The sequence below is a fragment of the Lithobates pipiens genome, unplaced genomic scaffold (assembly GCF_037356315.1).
Source record: "Lithobates pipiens isolate NorthernLeopardFrog02 unplaced genomic scaffold, aLitPip1_a1.2 Scaffold_16, whole genome shotgun sequence".
NCBI lineage: Eukaryota > Metazoa > Chordata > Amphibia > Anura > Ranidae > Lithobates > Lithobates pipiens.
The window spans coordinates 601,884,433-601,910,479 of NW_027507748.1; the positions used below are offsets into that span (position 1 = coordinate 601,884,433).

The 26,047-nt window shown below is 45.6% G+C and overlaps 1 protein-coding gene across 8 annotated transcripts in view; it reads left to right on the forward strand.

The window, feature by feature from the left end:
• The window catches only part of PARP4 (poly(ADP-ribose) polymerase family member 4), a 716,724-nt gene that overhangs the window by 104,907 nt on the left and 585,770 nt on the right, over positions 1 to 26,047 (forward strand). For all 8 annotated transcript variants that reach the window (XM_077483981.1, XM_077483982.1, XM_077483983.1 and 5 more), the window contains exons 6-7: positions 6,842 to 6,940; positions 17,970 to 18,119. In XM_077483981.1, the coding sequence (XP_077340107.1) occupies positions 6,842 to 6,940; positions 17,970 to 18,119 (249 nt within the window). The remainder of the gene's footprint in view (positions 1 to 6,841; positions 6,941 to 17,969; positions 18,120 to 26,047) is intronic.

The window sequence follows — 26,047 nt, forward strand, 5'->3', positions numbered from 1 at the left end:
CAATTTGGATTGATACCTGTATGAGGTCTTCCAAAGAACTGGGAACTTCGATGCGGGCTAATTCGTCTTTTAATGGTTCGGACAGTCCAATGCGGAATTGGTAACGTAGGGCGGCGTCGTTCCATTGAGTGTCAGAACTCCACCGCCTAAAGTCCGTCACGTAATCCTCTACAGGTCTGCGACCCTGTCGTAGAGCATGGAGACTGGCCTCAGCAGTGGTGGCACGCTGAGGATCATCGTATAATTTAGCCATCTCATTCAGAAAAGAGTCCGTGGTATCAAGCAGGGAGCTGGCCTGTTCCAAGAGGCGATGGGCCCAGGTCTGAGGTTCCCCGAGAAGCAAGGAGACGATGAACCCAACTTTTGTGCTTTCCAAGGAGAAGGTGCGAGGCTGTAGCAGGAAGTATAATTGGCATGCATTACGAAAAGCACGGAATTTGCTGCGATCTCCGGAAAACCGCTCTGGTATAGGAACTCGAGGCTCCGGGGATGGCACCACTATTGCAGGCATGGATGCTGGAGTTGCCGGACTGGCGGACCGAGACGCTGTAGCCCCTTGGGAGGCAGTAGTGTTTGGAGATAATGACTCCACCCTCTGCTCGAGTTGATGGTAACCATCTTGCAAGCCTTGAACTGCTTGGGTAAGGGCAGAGATCTGTTGGCACAAAGCGTCCAGAGGTGAGGCCCCCCTGTCTGACTCCATGTTTCTGGCTGGATCGTACTGTCACGTACCTTACAGCGGAGTCAGACTGCTGAGGGTGGCCTCTCGCACGGTTCCGGTCACCACGCCCCTGGAGATGGGAACAGGGAACGTGAGGACACGAAAGGGTGCAGGTGCCTGCAGATGGAAGTAGAAGGCCTTGAAGATGCTGGGTCCTCACGGTAGAAGAGATGTAGATTGGTCACGTAGGTAGGCACCAGAAGACCAGCAGGTGTGCAGGGAACACTACGTGTCTGAAACAGGTAGGATCAGCAACTGGCAGGCAATGCGGCACAATGACAGGAGACAGGTGCGAAATCAGGAACAAGCAAGGGGTCTGGTAACATGCAGGCAAAACGAGGTACCGAATCGGGAGACAAGCCGAAGTCAAAAGTCCAAGCCAAGGTCAGAGGTGGTCCAGGAATCCAAGAGTGGGTATCAGGAACGGGTCAAAGGAGCAAGGATCACAGGAGCAAGGTCACAGGAGCAAGGTTTCAGGAACAAGGTCACAGGAGCAATGATCAAGTCTTACAGGAACAGCTGAAGACGATCCAGCATTGGTGTCAGGCCAGGACCCTGTTTATATAGAGGGAAGTGAGCCAGGATTGGTGGAAGTGGCCGTCCGTGCGTGAAGACGTACATCCGTTCAGTTTGCGCGGGTGTTTTCGCGTGTTCGGATTGGCGTACAGCCACGTGTTCGGATTAGCATACGTCCGTTCGTCCTGGAATTCGTACGCCTCTGACGGAGACACCTCGCATGGCGCCTGGAACGAACGGGAACTACTGCTATACGGGAGCGGGCATAAGTACGGTGAGTTCCCTGACACAACCAGCTCCTACAACACCTAGTATTCTGCTAATTACCCATCTTTACTATGTAACCTACAGTCACTTTTAGCAACTTGGGACAAATTCATGCTTTCTTGGTTTGGAAGTGTGGCTCAAATCAAAATTACTTTTCTCCAAAACTGTTATTATTTCTGAGTTCTCCCAGTCGTGGTTCCTTCATATATTCTTAGGTCTATGCAGAGACTTATCCTTGGCTTTATTATGAGCTGGGTCAGCCACGACATGGCCCTTCTGCTCCAGGTTGGTGAGCTAGATGCTCCGGGGCACACATATGACCAGGCTACTGCTGTCCGTGTCACAGTGGACCATGGCCAATAGCCACCCCGTAGTGCTCAGGTGAATGGCCTGTGGTCAAATGCGTCCAGCAATCCCAACAGGAGGGGTAACTACGGCTCTCCCTGCCTCGGCAGGATGGAGCAGCTGGGCATTCCCTGGGAGGTCAATTAGGGGGTCTCTCACTCTCTCCCTTTCATCTCTCCCTATCCCTCATTCCCTCCTCCCCCAGCTGGGGCCGCTGTGTGACTTGGCATGAGGTGCGGTGTATGCATCTGGCCGGGGGTCCTCTGGGGGGGGGGGGGGGCTCCGGGCCTTGGCAGGGGCTGCACTGGCTGTTAGGGTCTGCTTTTCCTTTCCCTGCCTTTTTCCTTCACTGTGAGGTACTTAGGCTATTTGACATGGGGAAAGGCCACCGTGCGGGCTGCGGCCATTTTCCTGTAGCCTTATGCAGTGTATATGCTGTCAGCCATTTTCTAGAAGGTCCAGCGCCTATTTTCTTGGTGGTTTTTTTTTTCCTGTGGTGGCCGGCAGCCATTTTCTTGTAGCTTCAGCGCGGTTTACCTCTAGTGCTGGTGTCTGTGTACCTCTGGACACTTCATGACTGACACAGGGCAGAGCGGACTGCGGCAGCACTCGGTCAGGGTGGTGAGTCCAGCGGCAGGGGGCCTCAGTCTGCGAGCAGCTAGAAGGGTAGGAATTGTGTGCCGTGCCTTAAGTCCCTAAGTTGTGGCAGGTGAGTGATGGTCAGCATGGTGTCAGAAGCTGGCGCTTCTTCCCCAGACACCCCTGTTTTTGCAACTGGCTCACCTGCTCAAAATGTGGTGCCTATGAATGCTTTTTCGGCGGTCCTGGAGACCTTTGTTGCCAGGGTGGAAGCGGCGTGCAGGCGCAAGGGGGTTAAAAAATGCCCCCTGCCCCCTATCTTTTGGGGCGAGCTCTGATTCAGACTCTGGCCCCGCGGTGACTGGCGGCCCCTGTTCTGACATGTCAGAGGATGCGGACCAGGATCGTTTGGACAGTGAGAATGACTCTGTGTCCGGGTTAGCACAGGAAAAAGTGCTAGTAGGAGCACTTATCACTCCAGTGCAGGATACCTTGAAGATACAGGCTGCAGCAGGAACTTCTGCTGAGGTTTCGGTCCCTTTCGGGTCCCGCAAACTGCCCCTCACGCCTAAGGTGTTTCCGTATTTGACTTATTTTGATACTTTAATCTACAAGGAATCGGGAAGCCTGCAACGGCCTTTTCAGTCCCAAGAAGAATGGCGGTGCGTAACCGCTTTGAGGAGAGCCTCCTGAAAAAATTTGCGTCTCCTCTGGTCGTTGACCCCCGGTATCCAGGTTAAATAAAGTAACCACGATTCCGCCAGAAGGGACTCCTGCCTTCAAGGACCCTGCCGACAGGAGGGCAGAGGCAGTGGCATGGTCCATATTTACGGTAGTGGGGTCAGCGTTACAACCTGTGCTGGCTATGGCCTTGGTGTCACAGGCGCTTATTGAATGGGCAAAGTTATGTTGCACCGTAAATTGGAGAAGCAACAGTCTTTCCCGGTCTGCATAGAACTGGCAGATCAGTTGGTGCATGGCCTTAAGTATGTCTGTGACCATGATCTCCATGTGGTCAAGGAGGCTACAGGGGCATCCTGTCAGGATCCAGTCAGACATATACATTCTGGGTGTAGAAAACTGGCAGGTGGACTACCTAAGTCATCAGATTCTGAACCCAGGGGAATGGTCATTGCATACGGATGTATTCCGGCTCCTTTGCCTAAAGTGGGGCACACCAGATGTGGACCTCTTGGCCTCCCGGCTCAATTGGAAAGTGCAGAGGTTTGTGTCCAGGACAAGAGACCTCTGGGTGGACGCGTCAGACGCGTTGGTGGCTCCATGGGGTCATTATCTGATTTATGCCCCCCTCAAACTTCTACCACGACTGCTGCACAGAGTGGAGGCCAAGGGGATTCTGGTGATTCTGATTGCCCCAGATTGGCCTTGATGTCCTTGGTACGCCGACCTAGTACGACTGGTGGTGGATGTTCTTTGGTGGCTGCCGATGCGAGAAGACCTATTGCAAGGTCCGATACTTCATCCTGCTTTACTGTTGCTGGATTTAACGGCATGGCTGTTGAAAACCAGCTACTAGGGGACTGAGGTCTGTCAGGCTCGGTAATTTCCACTATGCTGAGGGCACAGAAGTCGTCTTCTCGAAAGATTTACCATCATACATGGAAGGCTTACATCTCCATGTGTGAGGAGACGGGGGGCGTCCACGCACATACTCTGTTTCTAGTATTCTGCTGTTTTTGCAGGGAGCAGTGGATCAAAAACTTGCCTTCAGCACCATCAAGGGGCAGATATCAGCCTTGGCTGTCTTTTTCCAACGTCCCTTGGTGACTCACTCATTGGTGAGTAATTTTGTGCAAGGGGTTAGACACGTAGTCCCGTGGTTCGACCACCGCTACCTCCATGGGATTTGAATCTGGTGCTATCAGCGCTTCAGAAACCACCGTTTTGAAAACAGGGAGTTTCCCTTGGTAAATCTTTCGTAGAAAGTAGTCTTTCTAGTGGCTATTACATCTGCCAGGAGGGTTTCTGAGTTGGTGGCCTTGTCATGCAAGTCTCCCTACCTGGTCATCCACAAGGATAAGGCGGTGCTATGTCTGCAGCCCTCTTTCCTTCCAAAGGTGGTTTTGGCTTTTCATCTAAATGAGGACATTGTGTTACCATCTCTATGTCCTAAGCCGACACACCCGAAAAACGTTGCCTCACATTCCCTGGATGTGGTCTGGGCTCTACAGATGTATCTGCTACTGCTCCTTTCCGGCAGTCAGACTCTGTCTCGGTGGCTGGTCCAAAAAAAGGTCGGGCGATCTCGTCGACCACCATTTCTCTTGGATCAGACAGATCGTGGTTCAGGCCTATGACTTAAAGGGGCGGGTGCCCCCTTTTCCGGTCACAGCTCATTCCAACAGGGCAATTGGAACCTCCTGGGCTTTCTGACATCAAGCGTCTGTCTCCGAGGTGTGTAAGGCGGTGACTTGGTCATCCGCTCACACTTTGTAGAATTTAGTTAAAGTTGACGCAAGCCCATCTTTGGATGCTTGCTTTGGCCACAAGGTTTTGCAGGCGGCTGTGTAAGGTTGCAATTCACACTTTCATTAAGTTACAAGTTTGGCTGCAGGTTTTGATGGCGGCTGTTTAAGGTGGTGACTCCTCTGTTGAGGTGTTCCTTTTGATGTGGGTGAAGTTATGTTTTGCTGTTTCCACCCCTCGTTTTTTGACACTGCTTGGGGATGTCCCTACAGTGAAGAATTAAAGGAACTGTGTCCGTCAATGAACGAAAGAGAAAATGGGATTTTTGTACTCACTGTAAAATACTTTTCGCTTTCGTTCATTGACGGACACAGCACCCACCCCTCCTATTTATGTTTGTACTTTTTGACTAACTGAGCTGCAGGAAACAGGGTGAGGGGTTATAGCCAGAGGGACTGCCCCCTGGATGTTACATGTTCTGCCTAGTCCTCTCCTGAGGGTGGTGTGATAACCCTAAGGTCAAAAATTAAAGGAGCTGTGTCCATCAATGAACGAAAGAGAAAAGGATTTTACGGGGAGTACAAAAAATCCAGTTTTTTAGGGGATTCATGCCAGTAACCACCAGTCAGGTTTCACCCTTCAGGGAAAGAACATAATGTCCATATACCTGATTGGTTCAGGTATATGGACATTATGTGGGTCAGGATTATAAAATTGGAAATACCAGCTATTTGATGATTACATTAACTTAGTGGATTTAAACATTACATCTATATGGGAAGTGGCACAGAATAACAAAAGATGTTGTTTGGACTCCACTTTAAATGTCAAAGACGTGAGTGACTGGGACAATAAAGTCTAAAGGAAACGCGCCAGCACAGACCAGTGTCTACTTTTTACTCCCACCATCCACTGGAACACAAACTGGAAGTTACTGTAGCTGGAACATCAGGCTGAGATGGTAACTACAAGCACAAAGTCTATAGACAAAGAACTCAGACATCTCAAGAGTGCTTTGAAAGGTTTTGGCTGCCCAGACCCATCCACAGGGTCAAGTTAGAACATATCAAACATACCACACAGAGTAATGTAGTCATCATTTGTAGTATGAGTGTTGGAAAAATGCTGAAGGACCTATAACAGACATTTAAATGCACTGAAACAGACGCTTGTACATCCAAGATCCAAAACCCAAACACAAGCAACTCTGTATATGGAGTGTAGTGTAGAGAGGAATCCAAAGACCTGTATATTGGGGAGATATAACAACCTCTCAACAAATGATTGGCCCATCATAGGAGGGCAAATTCTACTATGTCAAGAGTCAGCAGGGACGTCTTTTTAAGAACATAGAGGCATGAAAGGGGTCATCTACATCAAACCGGAAAAACATCATTGCTGGGGCCCTTTAGCACCATCTGTCGTACACATTTAATGCAGTTTTAACTTCTTTACCCTTGCATTTTGACAACGCTTCACACCTTCAGCTATGGAAATATAAGAATTAACACCTATGAAGCCTTCCTAAAAGGAAGGCTGGGATTATGTAACTAGAACAGATTTTTCATACCTCCTATCCTGTTCTTGGACAATAACATCTGCCTTGATTGAATTAGGGTGTGGGTGCTACTTTTGTGGATATAAATGCTGGGGTGTTTGCTAGACACTCTTTAGAACTGGCTTGGAGTGCCCTGGAGAAGCTGCAAACTGTCTTCAGCATTCCCGAACAAGCTTTAACATTCCAGAAAGTGACTACCTCCTACTAGAAATCAAACTAACAACTCAAAAGGCACAGGTCAGATTCCACAGTTCAGACTTAATTTTCAGGGCAGATTCAAACCTAAACGGTTACTGGAGTGGACAAATGGTTCCTAATGTAGACGCTCTGAAATTAGTGTTTTTGTGATATGATTCTATGTAAATTAACAAAGTAAGAGATATAATAGATGAATATGCTTATGTATTCAATTTGTGTAATCATTTTAGGGTGAAGAGGTGGCTATTGTGGAAATACTCTGTTTTAGTGAACAGTGTCCCTTCCCATTTAAAGTATCTACAGTGTCTGGAATACCAGGAACGTTGCAGGTATAGTATTTAGAGCATAATGCTCAGAAAATTGTAGATTCTGGTATTGCTGCTTTTTTTCATTTGTACCTTATAAAGTTATTGGGCCATTTATAGATGCAGACTGCTTGAGGCTTGTGTGGAAAATAGCTTGGGGCTCTTTTTCACACTCATAAGCTTTAGTCCACACATGTATGAATCACAGGACTGTGGAATCTTGCCATTTGTCCCTAGTCTTATGTTGTATAAGTTTAACATATAATAGGGGGGAATAATACATGGAGAATAATTTGGTGTTATCCTTCTCTAACAGGAGATTCTCCAATTCTGGGTTTAGAAAAAGTGTTTTTTAATGTGCCAGTTTGTGTTTGGTTGTGTGTTGTAATTGAAGAACATCATATTCCCCCTGAAATTTGTGCAAAACTCTTGCATTTTCTCCCACTGAACAGTTGGTGGAAAAATGTAATGCCAATGGTTGTGTCAATAGTTGTGAATTCTGGTATGAAGTTGCCCCAAGCTGGTTGTTTTTGGAGCCAGACCGGTCTTTTTATATGCAGTATCTCACAAAAGTGAATACACCCCTCAAATTTTTGTAAATATGTTATATCTTTTTATGTGGCAACAGTCAACAACACAGTGTAAATTTGCTGTCCCTTCAAAATAACTCAACACACAGCCATTAATCTCTAAATCGCTCACAACAAAAGCGAGTACACCCTTAAGTGAAAATGCCCAAATTCAACCCAAAGTGTCAATATTTTGTGTGGGTGCCATTCTTTGCCAGCACTGCCTTAACCCTCCTGGGCATGGAGTACACCAGAACTTCACAGGTTACCACCAGATTCCTCTTCCACTCCTCCATGACGACATTGTGGAGCTGATGGATGTTGGAAACCCTGCGCTCCTCCACCTTCCATTTGAGGATGTCCCATAGATGCTCAATAGGGTTTAGGTCTGGAGACATGCTTGGCCAATTCATCATATTTATCCTCAGATTCTTTAGCAAGGCAGTGGTTGCCTTGGAGGTGTGTTTGGGGTCGTTATTATGTTGGAATACTGCCCTGCATACCTTCAGTATGTCACAGTACATGTTGGCATTCATGGTTTCCTCAATTAACTGTAGCTCGCCAGTGCCGGAAGCACTTATGCAGCTTCCACCACCTTCCACCACCATGCTTGACTGTAGGCAAGACATACTTGGTTTTTGTGCTCCTCATCTGGTTGCTGCCACACACGCTTGACACCATCTGAACCAAATAAGTTTATCTTGGTCTCATCTGACCACAGGATATGGTTCCAGTAATCCAGGGTTCTGTGCTGGGAACAACCATATTTCATTTGTTCATAAACAATGCAGGGCAATAACCTCTCCATAGAACGTGTAAACCTTGCAAAAAGATCTGAACAAATTAATGGGGTGGGCAACTACATGGTAAATGAGGTTCAATATAGAAAAATGTAAAATAATGCATTTGGGTGGCAAAAATATGAATGCAATCTATACACGGGGGGGAGGGGGGAGAACTTCTGGGGAAAAGGACCTGGGGGATACTAGTAGATGATGGGCTCAGCAATGGCATGCAATGCCATGCTGCTGCTAACAAAGTAAACAAAATATTGGCATGCATTAAAAAGGGGATCAACTCCAGAGATAAAATGATAATTCTCCCGCTCTACTATACTCTGGTCCGGCCACACCTCACGTATGCTGTTCAGTTCTGGGCACCAGTCCTCAGGAAGGATGTACTGGAAATGGAGCGAGTACAAAGAAGGGCAACAAAGCTAATAAAGGGTCTGGAGGATATTAGTTATGAGGAAAGGTTGCGAACACTGAACTTATTCTCTCTAGAGAAGAGATGCTTGAGAAGGGATATGATTTCAATTTACAAATATCATACTGGAGACCCCACAATAGGGATAAAACTTTTTCACAGAAGGGAGTTTAACAAGACTCATGGCCACTCATTAAAATGAGAAGAAAAGAGGTTTAAACTACGTAGAGGGTTCTTTACTCTAAGAGCGGCAAGCATGTAGAATTCCCTTCCACAGGCGGTGATCTCAGCGGGTGGCATTGATAATTTCAAGAAACTATTAGATAAGCTCCCAAACGACAGTGACATACAGGGATATACAATATAATACTGACATATAATCACACACATAGGTTGGACTTGATGGACTTGTGTCTTTTTTCACCCTCACCTACTATGTAACTATGTATGTCCTTAGTCTGCTTGTCTTCAGCAAACTGTTTGCAAACTTTCTTGTGCATCATCTTTAGAAGAGGCTTCCTTCTGGGATGACAGCCATGCAGACCAATTTAATGCAGTGTGCGAAGTATGGTCTGAGCACTGACAGGCTGACCCCCGCCCATTCAACCTCTGCAGCAATGCTGGCAGGATTCATATGTCTATTTCCCAAAGACAACCTCTGGATATGACGCTGAGCACATGCACTCAACTTCTTTTGTCGATCATGGCAAGGCCTTTTCTGAGTGGAACCTGGCCAGTTTAACCGCTGTATGGTCTTGGCCAAGGTGCTGCAGTTCAGTTTCAGGGTCTTCTTATAGCCTAGGCCAGCCCTCAAAAATTGCATTGCCTGCTCGCATTTTGTGTGCTGGCGAGGAAGGGCTGCCTGGAGTGGGGGGGGGGTGGGGGGGAGCACCGCCTGGGTGGAATGGGAGTCCTTCTCCCAGCGATCACAGAGGGGAAGAGAGAGAGAGACGTCCGGAAGTTCAGAGTGCAGGGAGCACAGCGACAACTAGAGGTCGACCGATATGGGTTTTTCTCTGGCCGACACCGATATTTAGAAATGGTGGCGGCCGATGGCCGATATAATGCCGTTTTTTTTTTGTTTTTTTTTGGCCGATATGTCAGGCCGATTTTTTCTTTTTTCTCCCTTTTTTTTTTCCCTTCATCTCATAAAATCTAGCAGGCACCTTTCACACGGGGGCGTTTTTCAGGCGCTTTTGGGCTAAAAATAGTGCCTGTAAAGTGCCTGCAAAACAGCACCCCTGCAGTCTGTGTGAAAGCATGAGTGCTTTCGCACTGAAGCGATTCGCTGGCAGAACGTTAAAAAAACTCCTGCAAGCAGCATCTTTGGGGCGGTGTATACCGCTCCTCCTCCACTTGAAATGAATGAGCACCACTGCCCAAGCGCCTGCAATGCTATTTGGCAGTGGTGCTTCACGGGCACATTTAACCCTTCCTCGGCCGCTATCTGGGTTATAATTGCCCCACTAGCAGCCGAATAGCGCCGCTAAAATGACGGTAAATTGCCGCTAAAACTAGCAGCATTTTACCAGCAATGCCTGCCTGCTCCAGTGTGAAAGCAGCCTTAATAAGTGATACAAAAAATGTCTTACATTTAACCACTTGCCGACCGCCGCACAACGATGTACGTCCTATTTTTGAAGAGGGATATCTCGGTAACGGCAGCAGCTGCTGCCACAACCGAGATATCCATCTCTTCAGGCGGCGGTCGGCTGTACGATAACGGTGGTCTCCGCGGCGGATTCGCCACGAGATCACCGCTATCGGCGGCGGGAGAGGTGCCACCCCCCCGCCACCCTCTCGCACCTTCCGCCGCTTACCGGAGCCGTCGGTAGCGGCGGAGGCGATCGGGTCCTTTCATCTGCTGGGTATAGAGACAAGTGAGGCTAAGATGGCCCCCACTCGTCTCTATACCATAAGAGGGCGGAAGCGACGTCAAAACGTCACTTCCGCCCATACCTCTTAAAGGTATATTTTTTAAAAATGTCAGATTTTTTTTTTTTTTTTTTTTTTGCATTTTAGCCCAAATATGAGATCTGAGGACTTTTTGACCCCAGATCTCATATTTAAGAGGACCTGTCATGCTTTTTTCTATTACAAGGGATGTTTACATTCCTTGTAATAGGAATAAAAGTGATCCATTTTTTTTTTTTTTTTAAACAGTGTAAAAATAAATAAAATCAATTAAAATAAATAAGAAAAAAAAAAAATAATTTAAAAAACACCCCGTCACGACGAGCTTGCGCACAGAAGCAAACGCATACGTGAGTGGCGCCCGCATATGAAAACGGTGGTCAAACCACACATGTGAGGTATCGCCGTGATCGGTAGAGCGAGAGCAATAATTCTAGCCCTAGACCTCCTCTGTAATGCAAAAAATGCAACCTGTAGAATTTTTTAAATATCGCTTATGTAGATTTTTGAGGCTAAAAGTTTGACGCCATTCCACGAGCGGGTGCAATTTTGAAGCGTGACATGTTGGATATCAATTTACTCGGCGTACCATTATCTTTCACAAGATAAAAAAAATTTGGGCTAATTTTACTGTTGTCTTATTTTTTTATTCAAAAAAGTGATTTTTTTCCAAAAAAAGTGCGCTTGTAAGACCTCTGCGCAAATACGGTGTGAAAAAAAGTATTTCAATGACCGCCATTTTATTCTCTAGGGTGTTAGAAAAAAAACAATATAAAATGTTTGGGGGTTCTAAGTAATTTTCTAGCAAAAAAAACTGTTTTAAACATGTAAACACCAAGTCTGAAAAAGAGGCCTGGTCCTTAAGTGGTTAAACATTGTTTAAACAAAACAAACCTCCAATCAGTTCACTTGTATGTATAATTTAGATTAAAAACAAAACAAAAAAAATATATTAAATACACAAAAATGGGTAATCAAAACTTTTGGATGGAAAAAAAAGGGAAAACCTTACTGTTTTCGTATTTTTTTTTTTAAAATCAGTGTATTTTTCCCAAAAAAATTGCGTTTGAAAGACCTCTGCGCAAATACTGTGTGACATAAAATATGGCCACAACATTTTTTTTTTTTTCGTTTTCAAAGAGCTTTATTGAAAATAACAAGTGGAATACAAAGTAGGACATGGGAAGAAATAAGAAAAAATAGAAGGGATTACAGACATATCATAAGTAAGATACAAATGTCAATAAACCACAGTGACAAGGGGCATAATATTCAAGTAAGTGCAGAAAATCAATGGTATACTCCAGTGCCTTCATGCAGCAAGGGAACTGAAGGGGGAAGGGAAGGGCAGGAGGAAGCGGAAAGGAGTAGAGATAAGTAAGAAGGGTGGTTGCCAGTAGGGAATCAAGGTTAGTATTTAGTTAGTAAGCAGTGTTGTCTATCGTCGTGTCAATCACATCGCAGAGGATTCAGGTTATTCTAGAAGAGTGTGGATCAGTCAGTATACCCCAACATAAGGGTTATCACCGGGGGGTAAAGATTACAATACAATCAGGTGCAGGATTTAGCTCTAGGATCAGAGAGCCAGGGCTTCCAGTGGCAGTGGAATTTTCCCAGGGACATATGCGATTTTGCAAAAAGGTGTTCCATCAGCAGGTGTTCATTTAAGATGTCAATGACATTGCCGATATTGGGAACATTGGGTTGCTTCCATTGGCGGGATATAGCTAGCCGAGCTGCTATGAGAATTTGTGTGACAATAGGGCAGAAATGCAGAGGCCATAGTGAGATGTCAAGACCAAATAAGGCCATCTGCGGGGTGATGACACGAGACAGACCAGTTATGCCATGGATGAAATTAGTGATGTCCGTCCATAAAGGTTTTATGAAGGGACATCCCCACCAAATATGAAGTGTATGTCCTTCCATATTACAGTGTCTCCAACATTTGCTGGAGTGAGTGGGGAAGATGCGGGCAAGTTTTGCAGGTGTATAATACCAATTGTATAGAATTTTAAGTACAGTCTCCCGATGAGATACATTCCTTGAGTACTTAGCTGTTAAGTGGATTGCTCGATACCAGTCTGCTGGTGGAAGATGAATGTTCAAATCGGTCTCCCAGCGGGTAATAGACGGAGGTTTTTCGGGTTGAGAGTGTCCGACCAGAAGGGCATAAAGGAAGGAGATGCCGCGGATCTTGTTGTTGGACAAGGAAAAAAGCTGAATGATGCTTTTAGTGGAGTTGCAGGTGGAAGTTGAAATCGAGGCAAGGATGTGGTGTATTCTCAGGTAAATGTAGAAGTCCTTGTGGGGGAGAGAGAATCTGTTGGTGAGTTGGTGAAAGGAGAGGAGCTGAGTGTCCTGAAATAGGTCTCCTATGTTCCGGATGCCATGCGTTATCCATCTTTGCACAGGTAGATCTGGGGAGAGGAAGGTGAACGCTGCAAGAGGTAATTGGCGGAGAGCATGAGGATGTATTCCCTCTGCGTTTTGTAGCAAGGATTTCCAATTAGTCAGAGTGGCGTTCAAGGTGGGTAGAGAGGATTGATTGGGGTGATAGCCCATCCATATGGCTGCCAGGAGATGTGAGGGCGCTTGTGCAAAGTCCATTGCTTCGATGAGGGTCCAGGGCTGTAGTGAGGACATATCCCAGAGTTTCCTGGTTTGGTCGAGCAGTGTTGCTTTATAATACAGTTTGAGGTTAGGCACTCCCAAGCCGGCAAGTCTCGTTGGTGTGTAAAGCAAAGAGGCTTTCGTGGTTTGCGGCCTGACCATATAAAGTTGTTAAGCAGTCGTTGTAAACCAGCTATGTCAGATTGGAGCATTGGTATCGGTAGAGTTCTGAACATATATAGTATATGTGGTAATAAGAACATTTTAGTAAGAGCTATTTTGCCTGCCCAGGAGGCCTGTACCTGTAAAAGCGAAGTGGTTAAAGTCTGTAGTTTCTGGGTGAGCCCAGCCAAGTTAGTACGCAGTATTAGAGCGGCAGGGGAGGTCAGTTGGATGCCCAAGTAGGTCAGAGAGGAGTTGGGAGCCCAGGAAAACGGGGATATAGAGGAGATATTGGATTTGAGTTGCGGGGGTAAAGATATTCCTAGCATGGCAGATTTAGAATGGTTTAGTTTGTACAGAGAGACGAGGCTGAATTGCTGCAAAAGGTCACATAATGGGGGCAGGGAGCGCAGGGGGTCAGTGAGCCAAATAATGATGTCGTCGGCATATATCCCTATTTTGTGTGCAGTGGGACCTATCTGTAGACCGGCTATTCCCGGGTGTGTTCTAATCGCTTGCGCTAGTGGTTCAATGACCAACGCAAAAATAAGTGGGGAGAAGGGGCAGCCCTGACGGGTTTCATTGGTAATGGGAAATGGGGAAGATAAAAGTCCTGATGTTAAAACTTTTTTGCGCTTGGGGAGGAGTATAGGCCGAGGATGGCTTGTCTAAAGGAACCATTAATGCCAAATTTTTGTAGAACAAGGTCCAGGTAGAGCCAGTTGACCCGATCGAATGCCTTCTCTGCGTCAAGGGAAACCACCAGAGAAGGCACTCGACGGTGCTCCGCCCAGTGGATCATGTCTATGAACCTGCGGGTGCCATCTGAGGCTTGGCGGAGGGGAATAAAGCCCACCTGATCGGGGTGTATTAGATCGGGGATAAACGAGGCTAGACAGGAGGCTAGTAAAACAACCACTATTTTATTCCCTAGGGTTTCTGCTAAAGAATATATATAATTTTTGGGGGTTCCAAGTGATTTTCTAGCAGAAAATACAGAATTTTTACTTGTAAGCAACAAGTGTCAGAAAAGATTTAGTCTTTAAATGGTTAAACTGAGACCTCCTACACACAGAGCTCAGTTCATTCATAAGTATAAACATTTTATCTCTTTGGTCTTTTCTTGACTGCCCAGAAAAGAGAAGTCCCTCCACTGAAGACTTCAGGCAACTTGCATTGACTTTTATTACAGAAGTCATTTGCAAGTCGCACGGAAGTTATAATCGGCCTTTTTTTATCAGCACAATCGGCCGATGCCAATTAATAAAAAAACAACGGCAAATATTGGCCGATATATCAGTCAACATCCAGCGATAACCGCTTTAATTTCAATTGCTGTGTTCCCCGCCGCTTGCTGTCAGATACAGCCCCACCCCCTGAATATCCGGGTGGCTCTCCTGTTCCTCTCCTCCCCTGCACAGGTAGGCTGCATGGTGGGCACAGGTTGGATGGTGGGTACAGGCTGCATGGTGGATGGTCGACACATGGTGGGCACAGGCTGCATGATGCATGGTGGACACAGACTGGATGGTGGGCACAGGCTGCACGGTGGGCACAGGCTGCATGGTGGGCACAGGCTCAACGGTGTATGGTGGGCACAGGCTGCACGGTGTATGGTGGGCACAGGCTGCACGGTTTATGGTGGGCACAGGCTGCACGGTGCATGGTGGGCACAGGCTACACGGTGCATGGTGGGCACAGGCTACACGGTGCATGGTGGGCACAGGCTACATGGTGCATGGTGGGCACAGGCTACATGGTGCATGGTGGGCACAGGCTACACGGTGCATGGTGGGCACAGGCTTCACGGTGCATGGTGGGCACAGGCAGCTTGCATTGGTGGGCACAGGCAGCTTGCATTGGTGGGCACAGGCAGCTTGCATTGGTGGGCACAGGCAGCTTGCATTGGTGGGCACAGGCAGCTTGCATTGGTGGGCGCAGGCAGCTTGCATTGGTGGGCACAGGCAGCTTGCATTGGTAGGCACAGGCAGGTTGCATTGGTGGGCATTGATAAAGTTGTTAATATTTATTTTCAAAACTTAATTCTGCATAAACCATTTAAGTGTCATTGTAATGAGATAATTTATGAGGGTGTGTTTAGGGGTAGGGTGGGGCATGTTTAGGAGTGGGGCAACTGGTGGCAAGTAACCCTTGAGGCCTGGCCTATGCCATCTTCATGAAAAGCAACAACTCTTTTTTTCCGATCCTCAGAGAGTTGTTTGCCATGAGGTGCCATGTTGAATGTTCAGTGACCAGTATGAGAGAGTGATAACACTAAATTTAACACACCTGCTTCCCCATTCACACCTGAGACTTTGTAACACTAATGAGTCACATAACATCGGGGAGAGAAAATGGCTAATTGAGCCTAATTTGGACATTTTCACTTAGAGCCAGTTCACACAGGGGCAACACGACTTCCAGTGTGACTTTTGGAGGCAGCTTGGACACGACTTGAGTACCCCCAAAATCCATACCAGACCCGTATCCAGGCACGCAGCCCAGCCCGGTCAGCAAAGGGGGTGGGGACGAGCGAGCGCCCCTCCTGAACCGTACCAGGCCACATGCCCTCAACATGGGGGGATGGGTGCTTTGGGGAAGGGGGGCACCCTGCGGTTGTCACATGAAAAGATATAATAAAATATATACAAAAAATTGAGGGGTGTACTCACTTTTGTGAGATACTGTATTTCAGCTGACACTTAAGAGTATAATTTTAAGGGAGATTTGATGAAAGTGTGACGGAAACTATGGCTGCTTCTGTTGCTGTACAGGCATTATTTCCATAAGGCTACTTTCACACTGAAGGTAGTTTTCAGGCATTTTAGAGCTAAAAATAGCACCTGTAAAGTGCCTGAAAACTGCCTCCCATGCCATCCCAGTGTGAAAGTCTGAGTGCTTTCACACTGTGGCAGTGCGCTTGCAGGATGGGAAAACAAGTCCATGCTCATTGGAATGAATGGGCAGAGCTTCCGGAACGCCTGAAAACTGATTCGGAAGTGCCGCAACACTGACACTTTTAACCCCTTCTTCAGCCCCTAGCGGGAGTTAAAAGTGCCCCGTTCGAGGCTGAAAAGTGCCGCTAAAACAAGTGGTGCTTTACCATCAACGCAACCACAGTCGTATATTTTAACTAGTTACAAGATAATAAAGATGAAAACTGGGGAATATTAGGTGATGCATTCTTAAAGACACCCTTAGTCACCTCTTGGTTCGATACAAATGGATCAATCCTTTTAAAATATTTTGGTGCTATCCAACAGGGTTTTTTTTTTTGTGTTTAAAATAAAAAAGAGGGTATACCTACCTTTTACGCGCAACTGCAGCCAGGACAGCACTGGATTGATGAGAGGAGTAAGGATAAGCGTTTAGGAAAGGGAGGGAATAATTAATGTTTTTTTTTTCTTTTTTCCCCATAAGAATGCATTAAAGTGGTTCTAAAGTCTGGACATTTTTTTTACCTTCACGCATTCCCTGCATTATTGTGAAAATGTCCTAGTGTTTGTATGGCCCACTCGACCCCCCCTGTATACTTGCTTATCTCGATCCAATGCTGTGCCCATCTGCAGTGGCTCTTTTGTTGCTTTATGCTCCATCATTGGTTCCTGCTGCTGTCAATCAAGTCCTGAGGATGGGACTGAGCCGCACTGTTAATAGATGCACACAATCCTGCTTGGGATCAAGCTCGTAGGTGCGCCTCTGTAGCAATCATCTTCCTATTGGGGGCACACAAGGAAGTCGAGGAGCCTAGAGCACCAGTGGAGCACACCAGAAGATGTTCAGGGCCATTATGTGCAATGGTGCAACAATGGTAAGTATAACATATTTGTTATTTTAGAAAAAAAGGAAGGAGCAACAGGTATATGTGAAACTTGTGGGGGAAACTGGTAGCTGCTAATGCACTTTCATGGGAGGCTATTCTATTTTTTTCTTAAAGGAGAAATATGAATAAAGTTTTTTTTTTATCCTATGGTTCAACAGAGTGCACTTAGTTCTGCCCTTCTAGTGCCCTGTTTTCAGCCGACATCACTCGGCCAGGCTCTGTAAAAATCTTAACTTTACAGTCGGGTTCCACCCAGATGCCTGGACTGTTAGCTGTCTCAGAATCTCAGCGAGCTGCTGAGAGCCTGATACAGCCGCTTCCGGCACCCTTCCACAGCCCAGCGCTCAAGTTAGTGCTGGAAGGGCGGAGCAGACTGTCATTCACCAGCTCTCTGCAGACTAAAGACCAAGAACTGAGCAATCAGCACTGTTTGAACACTCAATTCTCAGTCTTAGAGCCGGCAGGGGACAAATGCAGCATGGTTTGATCCTGCATCTACCCAGCTGTGTATGAATGTTTGTGTTTTTTGTTTTTTAATTCCCAAGCTTCTCTTTCAAGCAATGCTCCTTTAAAAAAATGTAAAATACTATAGCTCCTCCTTAAAACACACACTTGTAAGAAGTGATGAAGGAGTATTGTACTATATTGCATAGTGTTACATTTGAGCAGCAAAGAAAGGAATTGATGACTCATGCTATTTGTTCTACAAGCTTACTTTATAGTCTTATTGTGTGTTCTATGTTTTGTTTTTGTTTTTTCTATACAGAAAGAGTGTAGTTTTAACTTATTCACTTCTAGTGAGAAGGCTTGCAATAAATATCAACAGCGAATGAATGATCTGAAGAATAAAGGATTCGCACAGATTGATAAAATTGAACCTGAAGCTGAGTTAATGGCTTCCCAACCTCTGCAAAAGGTAATGGCTTTGTATGTTTTAAAGTTTATGCATTAATACATTTCCTGGCAAGAGAAATGTAGAGTTTCAGAGCGATTAATCACAAGGAGAGAAGTGTGATGCTGAATATACAGTATGTAGACACAATGGCATCTTAGCTACCAGAAATGTACTCCAGCAAATAAATGCAAATGATATCCGAACAGAGATTTCTCTAACCAGGGGTACTGGGGAGAGTGCAAAGAAGGGAAACCAAACTCATAAGAGGCATGGAGGATTAGTTGAACTGAATATACAACTGTGTGAAAAAGTATTTGCCCCTTTTCTTATTTTTTATTTTTTTTTGCTTATTTGTCACACTTAAATGGCTCATATTATCAAACACATTTTATTACACAAAGATAACCCGAGTAAATACAAAATGCAGTTTTTAAAAGATGGTTTCATTTATTAAGGCAAAAAAGCTGTCCAAACCTGCCTAGCTTTATGTGAAAAAGTAATTGACCCCTAAAAATAATAACTGGTCGTGCCACCCTTGGCAGCAACAACTGCAATCAAGCGTTTGCGATTAACTACAAATGAGTCTTTCACATTGCTGTGGAGCAATTTTGGCCCACTCTTCTTTGTAAAATTGTTTTTATTCAGCCACATTGGAGGGTTTTCCAGCATGAACAGCCTATGTAAGGTCACGATACAGCATCTCAATTGGATTTAAGTCTGGGCTTTGACTAGGCCACTCCAAAACCTAAATTTTGCTTTGTTTGTACCATTTGGAGATGGACTTGCTGTTGTGTTTTGGATCATTATCCTGCTGGGTAACCCAAGTGCACTTGACCTTGAGGTCACAAACTGATGGCCAGACATTCTCCTTTAAGATTATCTGGTAGCTCAGAATTCATGATTCCATTAATTATGGTAAGTTGTCCAGGCCCTCAAGCTGCAAAGCAGCCCCAGACCATCACGCTACCACCACAATGTCTGACTATTGGTATGATGTTCTTGTTATGAAATGCTGTATTAGTTTTATGCCAGATGTAACAGGACGCACACCTTCCAAAAAGTTACATTTTTTGTCTCGTCAGTCCACAGAATATTTGCCTTAAAGTCCTGGGGATAATCAAGATGTTTTTTTAGTAAATGTGAGATCAGCCTTTGTGCTCTTTTTGGTCAGCAGTGGCTTTGGCCCTGGAACTTGACCATGGATGCCATTTTTGCCCAGTCTTTTTTATTGTTGAATCATGAACACTGATTTTACCTGGGGCAAGTGAGGTCTGCAGTTCTTTAGATGATCTGGGTTATTTTATGACCTCCTGGATGAGGAGTCGTTATGCTCTTGGAGTATATGTCAGAAAGCACGAAATCAGACTGAGACAGAAGTACAGTTAAATCACACTTGTTTAATAATAAAAGTAAATAGAACAAACGTTGTCAAAACATAGCCAGAGTTCAGGAACCGGAATGGATAGTCAGACCAGTCAAACGTCAGGGAGCCAGAGATGAGCGTAGTAAAACAGCAAGCAGGATCTGGAGCCAGAAGCTACCCCCTCCTCAACAACCCCTCCCCCTCAGAGGACCACCAGGCTTTAGGGGAAAATGTCGATGGAAATCATGGAGGAGGACAGGGGCATGTACATCTGAGGATGAGACCCAAGAGCGCTCCTCCGGACCCTACCCTTTCCAATGCACCAGGTACTGTATGCACCCACGGAACCTACGGGAGTCAACAATGGACTGTACTTCATACTCCTCATGGTTCTCAACCTGTACAGGGTGGGGACATGACACTGAGGTGGTAAAGTGGTTGCAGACCAAAGGTTTTAATAAGGAGACACGAAGTACATTCAAAATATGCATATTAGGGGGGTGTGGCCGACTGGAGAAGGAGATGGATGCTTAAGCTCACAGCGCGTCAGCCAGGGGAAACAATCCAGCGACATAGGCCGTCACTACAACCCCATCCACAGCCATCCTTGCTCCTGAGACACTGGAGATCAAGATGCACACGTCCAGGAAAAGATTTACCAACCACAAACTTCAGAAACTAACGGAATTTGCCTACAAGCTGGCGGACAAAAACTCCCAAGATGGCACCCATGACTATCACTGAGAGAGGCCTAACATGTTTGCACTTCCACAGTTAATCAAGTCATTGACTCCTATGATGACATTAAAGAGGAACAGTCATGGATGCTCACCAAGCTGGCCCACTTAGAAGACAGGTCCCGCAGGAACAATGTCAAACTGAAAGGCATTCCTGAGACCATATTGCCTGCGGACCTACCATGTTATGCAAAAGAATTGTTGCACATCATCATCCCCGAAGTATCTCTACGAGATGTTATCATTGACAGAATTCACAGAATCGCTAAACCATCCCACCTGGCAGCCTCGGTCCCCAGAGACGTCCTAATGAGGGTCCATTTCTGCCACATTAAAGAAAAACTCCTGATGAGGATCAAAGCTAAATCGCCCTTGCCAGCCCCCTGTATATGGATCCAACTCCTCCCTGATCTCTCTAAATATACCCTCCAACTGAGACGACAAATCCAATTACCAAGGGCCTCCAAAACCACAAAATACAATATAAGTGGTGACACCAAGCCACTCTCCTCATTATGAAAAATGGACAAACTCACATTCTCGGAGACCTTGATAAAAGCCTGAGGCTCCTCCACGCCTGGGGAATACTACTAGAACTCCCTAAACCGACTCCACATGAAAGAGGAGCACCCCGCAAAAACCTGGACCACAACTACACCTAAATGGCACCCATCTATCTGTCAAGAATGGCCAAAGAAACGGCATCAAAACTCCCCTGAGATCTGACAACCTACTACCCCTGATCTCACCTTCCTGTATCAATAACTTTTTTTACCCCCATCCAGAGGCTAACACGGTGCTCTGCACCCCCTCTACGAACCTTTTTGCTATTTCAGTCTCTCCAGCTACATCAAACCCTTCACTAACAGTTTGTTCTACAAGTTTTCGTCTTGATAGTCCTTTTTTTCTTTGTTCACACTGTTTTTGTACCCAACGTATTGCTCTATTTGCAGTTTCCTAGTCCACACTACTCTCAGACCCATGGACATCCACAAGTCTGCCACTGAGTCTCGCTCCCAAGTACCAACAGACCAGAACTCCAGTGACTAACTGTAAGTGTCAGTACATAACATTCATCGACCTCACACCCACAAGATGCCGCTCAATATCCTCTCACTGAATGCTAACGGGCTAAATCACCCCGCTAAATGCCACTCGCTATGGAAAACCGCCATGGCTCTCCACAGTGATATACTATGCGTGCAAGAGACCCATTTTCTCTCATCAAGCTCCTCCCTCTGTGATAACTGACAATTCCCTCACATCTTCCGTGCTTCCCACTCCACTAAATCCAAAGGGGTCATGATTGCAATCAAAGAAACAGTAGACTTCCAACTACTAGACATTGTGTCAGACTCTGAAAGCCACTTTTTAATCCTAGTCTGTACCATCAACCGGGTACCCTACACTATCATTAATGTTTATGTCCTGAATTCCCACCAAATGAAATATCTACGCAGAGTGCTACGCACCGCCAGACCCATTCAGAAAGGCCATCCAATAATCTGCAGAGACTTCGACCTAGTCCCAGACTTGATCATGGACTCCACATCAGCCGCAAAGAGACAAGACTCACCTCTAAAAAAAACGTCACTTTTTTTCTTCCACAGCTCGTATTCACGAATAGACTTGTTTCTAACCGATAAATGTACCCGCAAAAAATCTCTAAATCTGAAATCCACACCACGACATGGTCGGACCACGCTCCAATCTCAATAATAAGATTCAAATCTACAACGCAACACCTTTCATTGGTGAGCAAACAATTACATTATCCAACATACTAAATACTCACCAGAGATAGCCAATCACATTACTGACTTTTTCTCACTAAACAAGAGCTCTGTGTCTGACCATGCTGTGGTGTGGAGCACACATAAAGCTTACATGAGAGGAATGCTGATTAAAGTAAGCCCGTAGCATAAAAAACAGAGGATGCAGCGCTTAGACGAACTGACAGCTCATATAGCGGCCCTAGAAACAAAACACAAAACTAACCCTAGAGACCCGCAGACAAACCAACTGCTATCCCCAAGACAAGAATTTAAAACCCTACATCTCCACTCATATGAATTCCTCCAATGGAAATTAAAAGCAACTACCTATTCTACCTCTAATAAAGTGGGAAAAAAACTTGCCCAACGCCTTAAAGGCAGACGGGCCTAAACTAAAATCACCCAACTCCTCCACCCCCACACAAAATTCCCCCTAAGTAACCCACAAGACATAGCCGATGCGTTTAGCGCCTATTATGGTGACCTATACAAGCTAAAACAAGACCCCCAAACCCTACAACCCACACAGGCAGACATTGACAACTTCCTCCACAATCTTAACCTGCCAAAGATGACTGAGAAACAACTAGCCGCCCTAAACACCCCCTTTAGAGAACAAGAGATTAAGATATCCATTGACTCACAACCTAGTGGTAAAGCACCGGGTGCTGACTAACCGGAGAATATTACAAACAATTCTCCTCACACCTAACCCCACATCTCACTGAACCTTTTAACTGCGCTGCCTCCTCTTCTAATATTACGAAAGAATACTTAAAAGCACTGGTTATAAAGATACCGAAGCCAGGAAAAAGGTCGAATGTCACCAAAAATTTTATCCCAATTGCTTACTCAACCTTGATCTCAAAATATACGCTAAAACAATAGCAGCAAGACTGCTTGAGGTTATGCCCACTCTTATCCATCAAGACCAGACAGGATTCCCAAAACGCAGACAGGCATCAGATGCCACCAGAGGGATGATCAACCTCATTCACCATGCAGAATCAACAGCAACGCCTTCTCTGCTCCTATTTCTGGATGCAGAGACGGCGTTCGACAGAGTCCACTGGTCCTACCTCAAAATAGTCCTCCAAAAATGTGGGTTCCAGGGCACCATCCTAAACGCCATTGTGGCACTATATTCCAACCCCCGAAGCCCAAGTATACACAGAAGGCATGCTCTCTTGCCCATTCTCCATCACCAACGGCACATGACCAGGCTGCCCTTTATCCCTCCTCATTTTCAACCTGCTCATGGAGCCCCTTGCAGAACATATCCGCTCCCATCCCAACATCTCAGGACTTCATATTGGCACTTCATCCCATAAAATCAGCTTATTCGCTGATGTTGTTATCCTCATCCTCACAAACCCGACTTCCTCCCTGGCAGAAGTACAAAAATTGCTCAACTGGTTTAGCTCAGTTTCATATTTCTTCCGAACCCTTCCCATTCCAATATTTACCACATTCTTCAGATCCCTTCAAACGATATTTAACAAATATCTATGGAACGGTAAAAGACCCAGATGTGCCCATCTAAAATTTATTAAACACAAATTGGCAGGAGGCACAGGATCCATCGACTTGGAGGACTACCACCTAGCAGCTATCCTAGCTCAACTACCCACCTGGTTCCACCCCCTCCCGACTACATTGTGGAAAGTGAAATTCTCGCTTACCCGGCCTAACCTAAAAACCTGGCTACTAAGCACTCCCCTTGGCACCCCAATCCCAACGTCTGTACCCCCAACAATGAAAGCCTCAGGCCATGCCTGGAAAAAAATCACACTACCTTTTTACGCATACACCATCGAATGCGGGAGATACCCCTCCCCCTCTACGACATACATCCTAAGACCTGGGATTATCTCACCAACCCTGCCACCAAAATCAATGACATTTCCTACTTCTACTACAACCTACACCAAAAATGCACCTTTTCCAGCTAAACCCACACCACAAGTGGGATATTGATCTTGCATGCACCTTTACCGACACACAATGGCAACACACACTCAAAACCGTCTACAATGCCACCAAATGCTCAGCCCTTTGGGAGCTCATGCAAAAAATATCTTTACACTGGTACATCACCCCAACAAAATTAGCATCCTTTAATCCCCAACACATGCTGGAGATGTAAATCTGCCACAGGTGACATGTTCCATATATTTTGGACATGCTTAAACATACAGAAATACTGGGAAGACACCTTTAAGGTTATATCAAAAATAACGAAAATCACTATCCCCCCATCGCCAGCACTTGCAATCCTAAACCTAACCATAGACAACATCCCCTACTCCCTCAGACACATAACCCATATCCTCCTGGCAGCCAGACTCAACATAACTAGACAATGGAAGTCTAACAACCCCCCAACCATATCTCAAGTCATCTAGTTAGTGGCCCTTCGTTTCAGCTACGAGACCATAATAGCCACCAGCAATGAACAGGCTGCAAAAACCCACATAAACTGGCAACCATGGACCGTTTGGAACAAGACTGCCACTGCCACCTAATCTTACCAAACCACAACTCTCTCTTTCTTGACCGAGCAATACCAATAACCTTTTCCACAGTTATACGTTATATGACCTAGTAAGTTTCTACTAGAAAATTTCCATCATTAAAAGGACCTCTCCACTCCTGTGGCACTAAAGCTCCCACTTGTGGTGCCACACCAGTGGAGTGGATCGTTTATTGTTTGTTACATTTGAAACCTGTTAGTGAACATAAGTTAAAATGTTGAAATATATCCACCGACATCATTGCACGGCGTACAAAATCTAATTGTACATTGTAATTCACATATAAATCAATAAAATATTTGAAATAGAAAATACGCATATTAGAAGGAAGGTCTAATGCGTAAGTCACTGGGTTAATCCTGCGAAGACAGGGGACAAAGCAGCGGTCACTAGGTTTCTCAGGAGGAACATGGACCTGAGCAGCAAACCCAAAGGAAAAGTGAGACTGGTGTGAACCGTAGCCAGAATATGATCAGGTGGAATCCTAGGAACTGGAACCGACTCCAACTTGGAAGTGGAGGAAAATTGTTGTGACCAGGCCTCAGCCTTAGATTCTTAGTAATGGGGAAGAATAAGACAATGTAATTGAAACTTGACAAGCCCATGACACCCTTCTGGGAGAGAGGCGTTTAGTCTCAGAGAAGAATGGGAGATTCTTATGGTCAGTAAGAATGAAAACCGGGTTCAGTGGTACCTTCAAGGAGATGTCTCCATTCTTTCAGGGCTAAAATGATCGCCAACAGCTCTCTGTCACCAATCTCGTAATTACACTCCACAGGTGACAATTTCTTGGAAAAGTAGCCACAAGGATGCATAGCACTCTCAGAGGTAGGACATTGAGACAGAAGGGTGCCAACCCAGTCTCAGAAGCATCAACCTCAATGATAAAAGGTAATGTAAGATCAGGATGTGCCAACACAGGAGCAGAAACAAAGGCAGTCTTTAGACTCTGAAAGGCCTTAACGGACTCCATAGACCAACCCTGTGGGTTATCATCTTTTCTGGTCACATCAGTCAGGGGCTTGACCAGAGATGAGAAGTTACGAATAAACTTCTGATAATAGTTGGCAAAGCCCAGGAAGCGCTACAGAGGATGTAAACCCACGGGTCAGGGCCACTGTAGGACTGCCGAAAGTTTCTCTGTTCCATCGAAAAACCAGCAGTGGAAAATACATAATCCAGGAATTTAACCTGTTCACGATGGAACTCGTGCTTCTCCAATTTGCAGTAGAGATTGTTCTCTCTTAGTTTCTGAAGCACATGACAGACATCTGTGTGGTAGCTCTCCGGGGACTTAGAAACATCGAGGTAAACCACCACACATAACATCAACAAATCTCGGTGGACATCGTTAATAAATTCCTGGAAAACTGCGTGTTAGACATGGCAAAAGGCATTATGATGGCCTGTTCTGGTATTAAACGTAGTTTTCCACTTGTCGCCATCCTTAATCCTCACAAGATTGTATGCACCTCAAAAATCAAGCTTTGGGAAAACCGTTGCTCCCTTGAGGTGGTCAAATAACTCCGTGATCAATGGA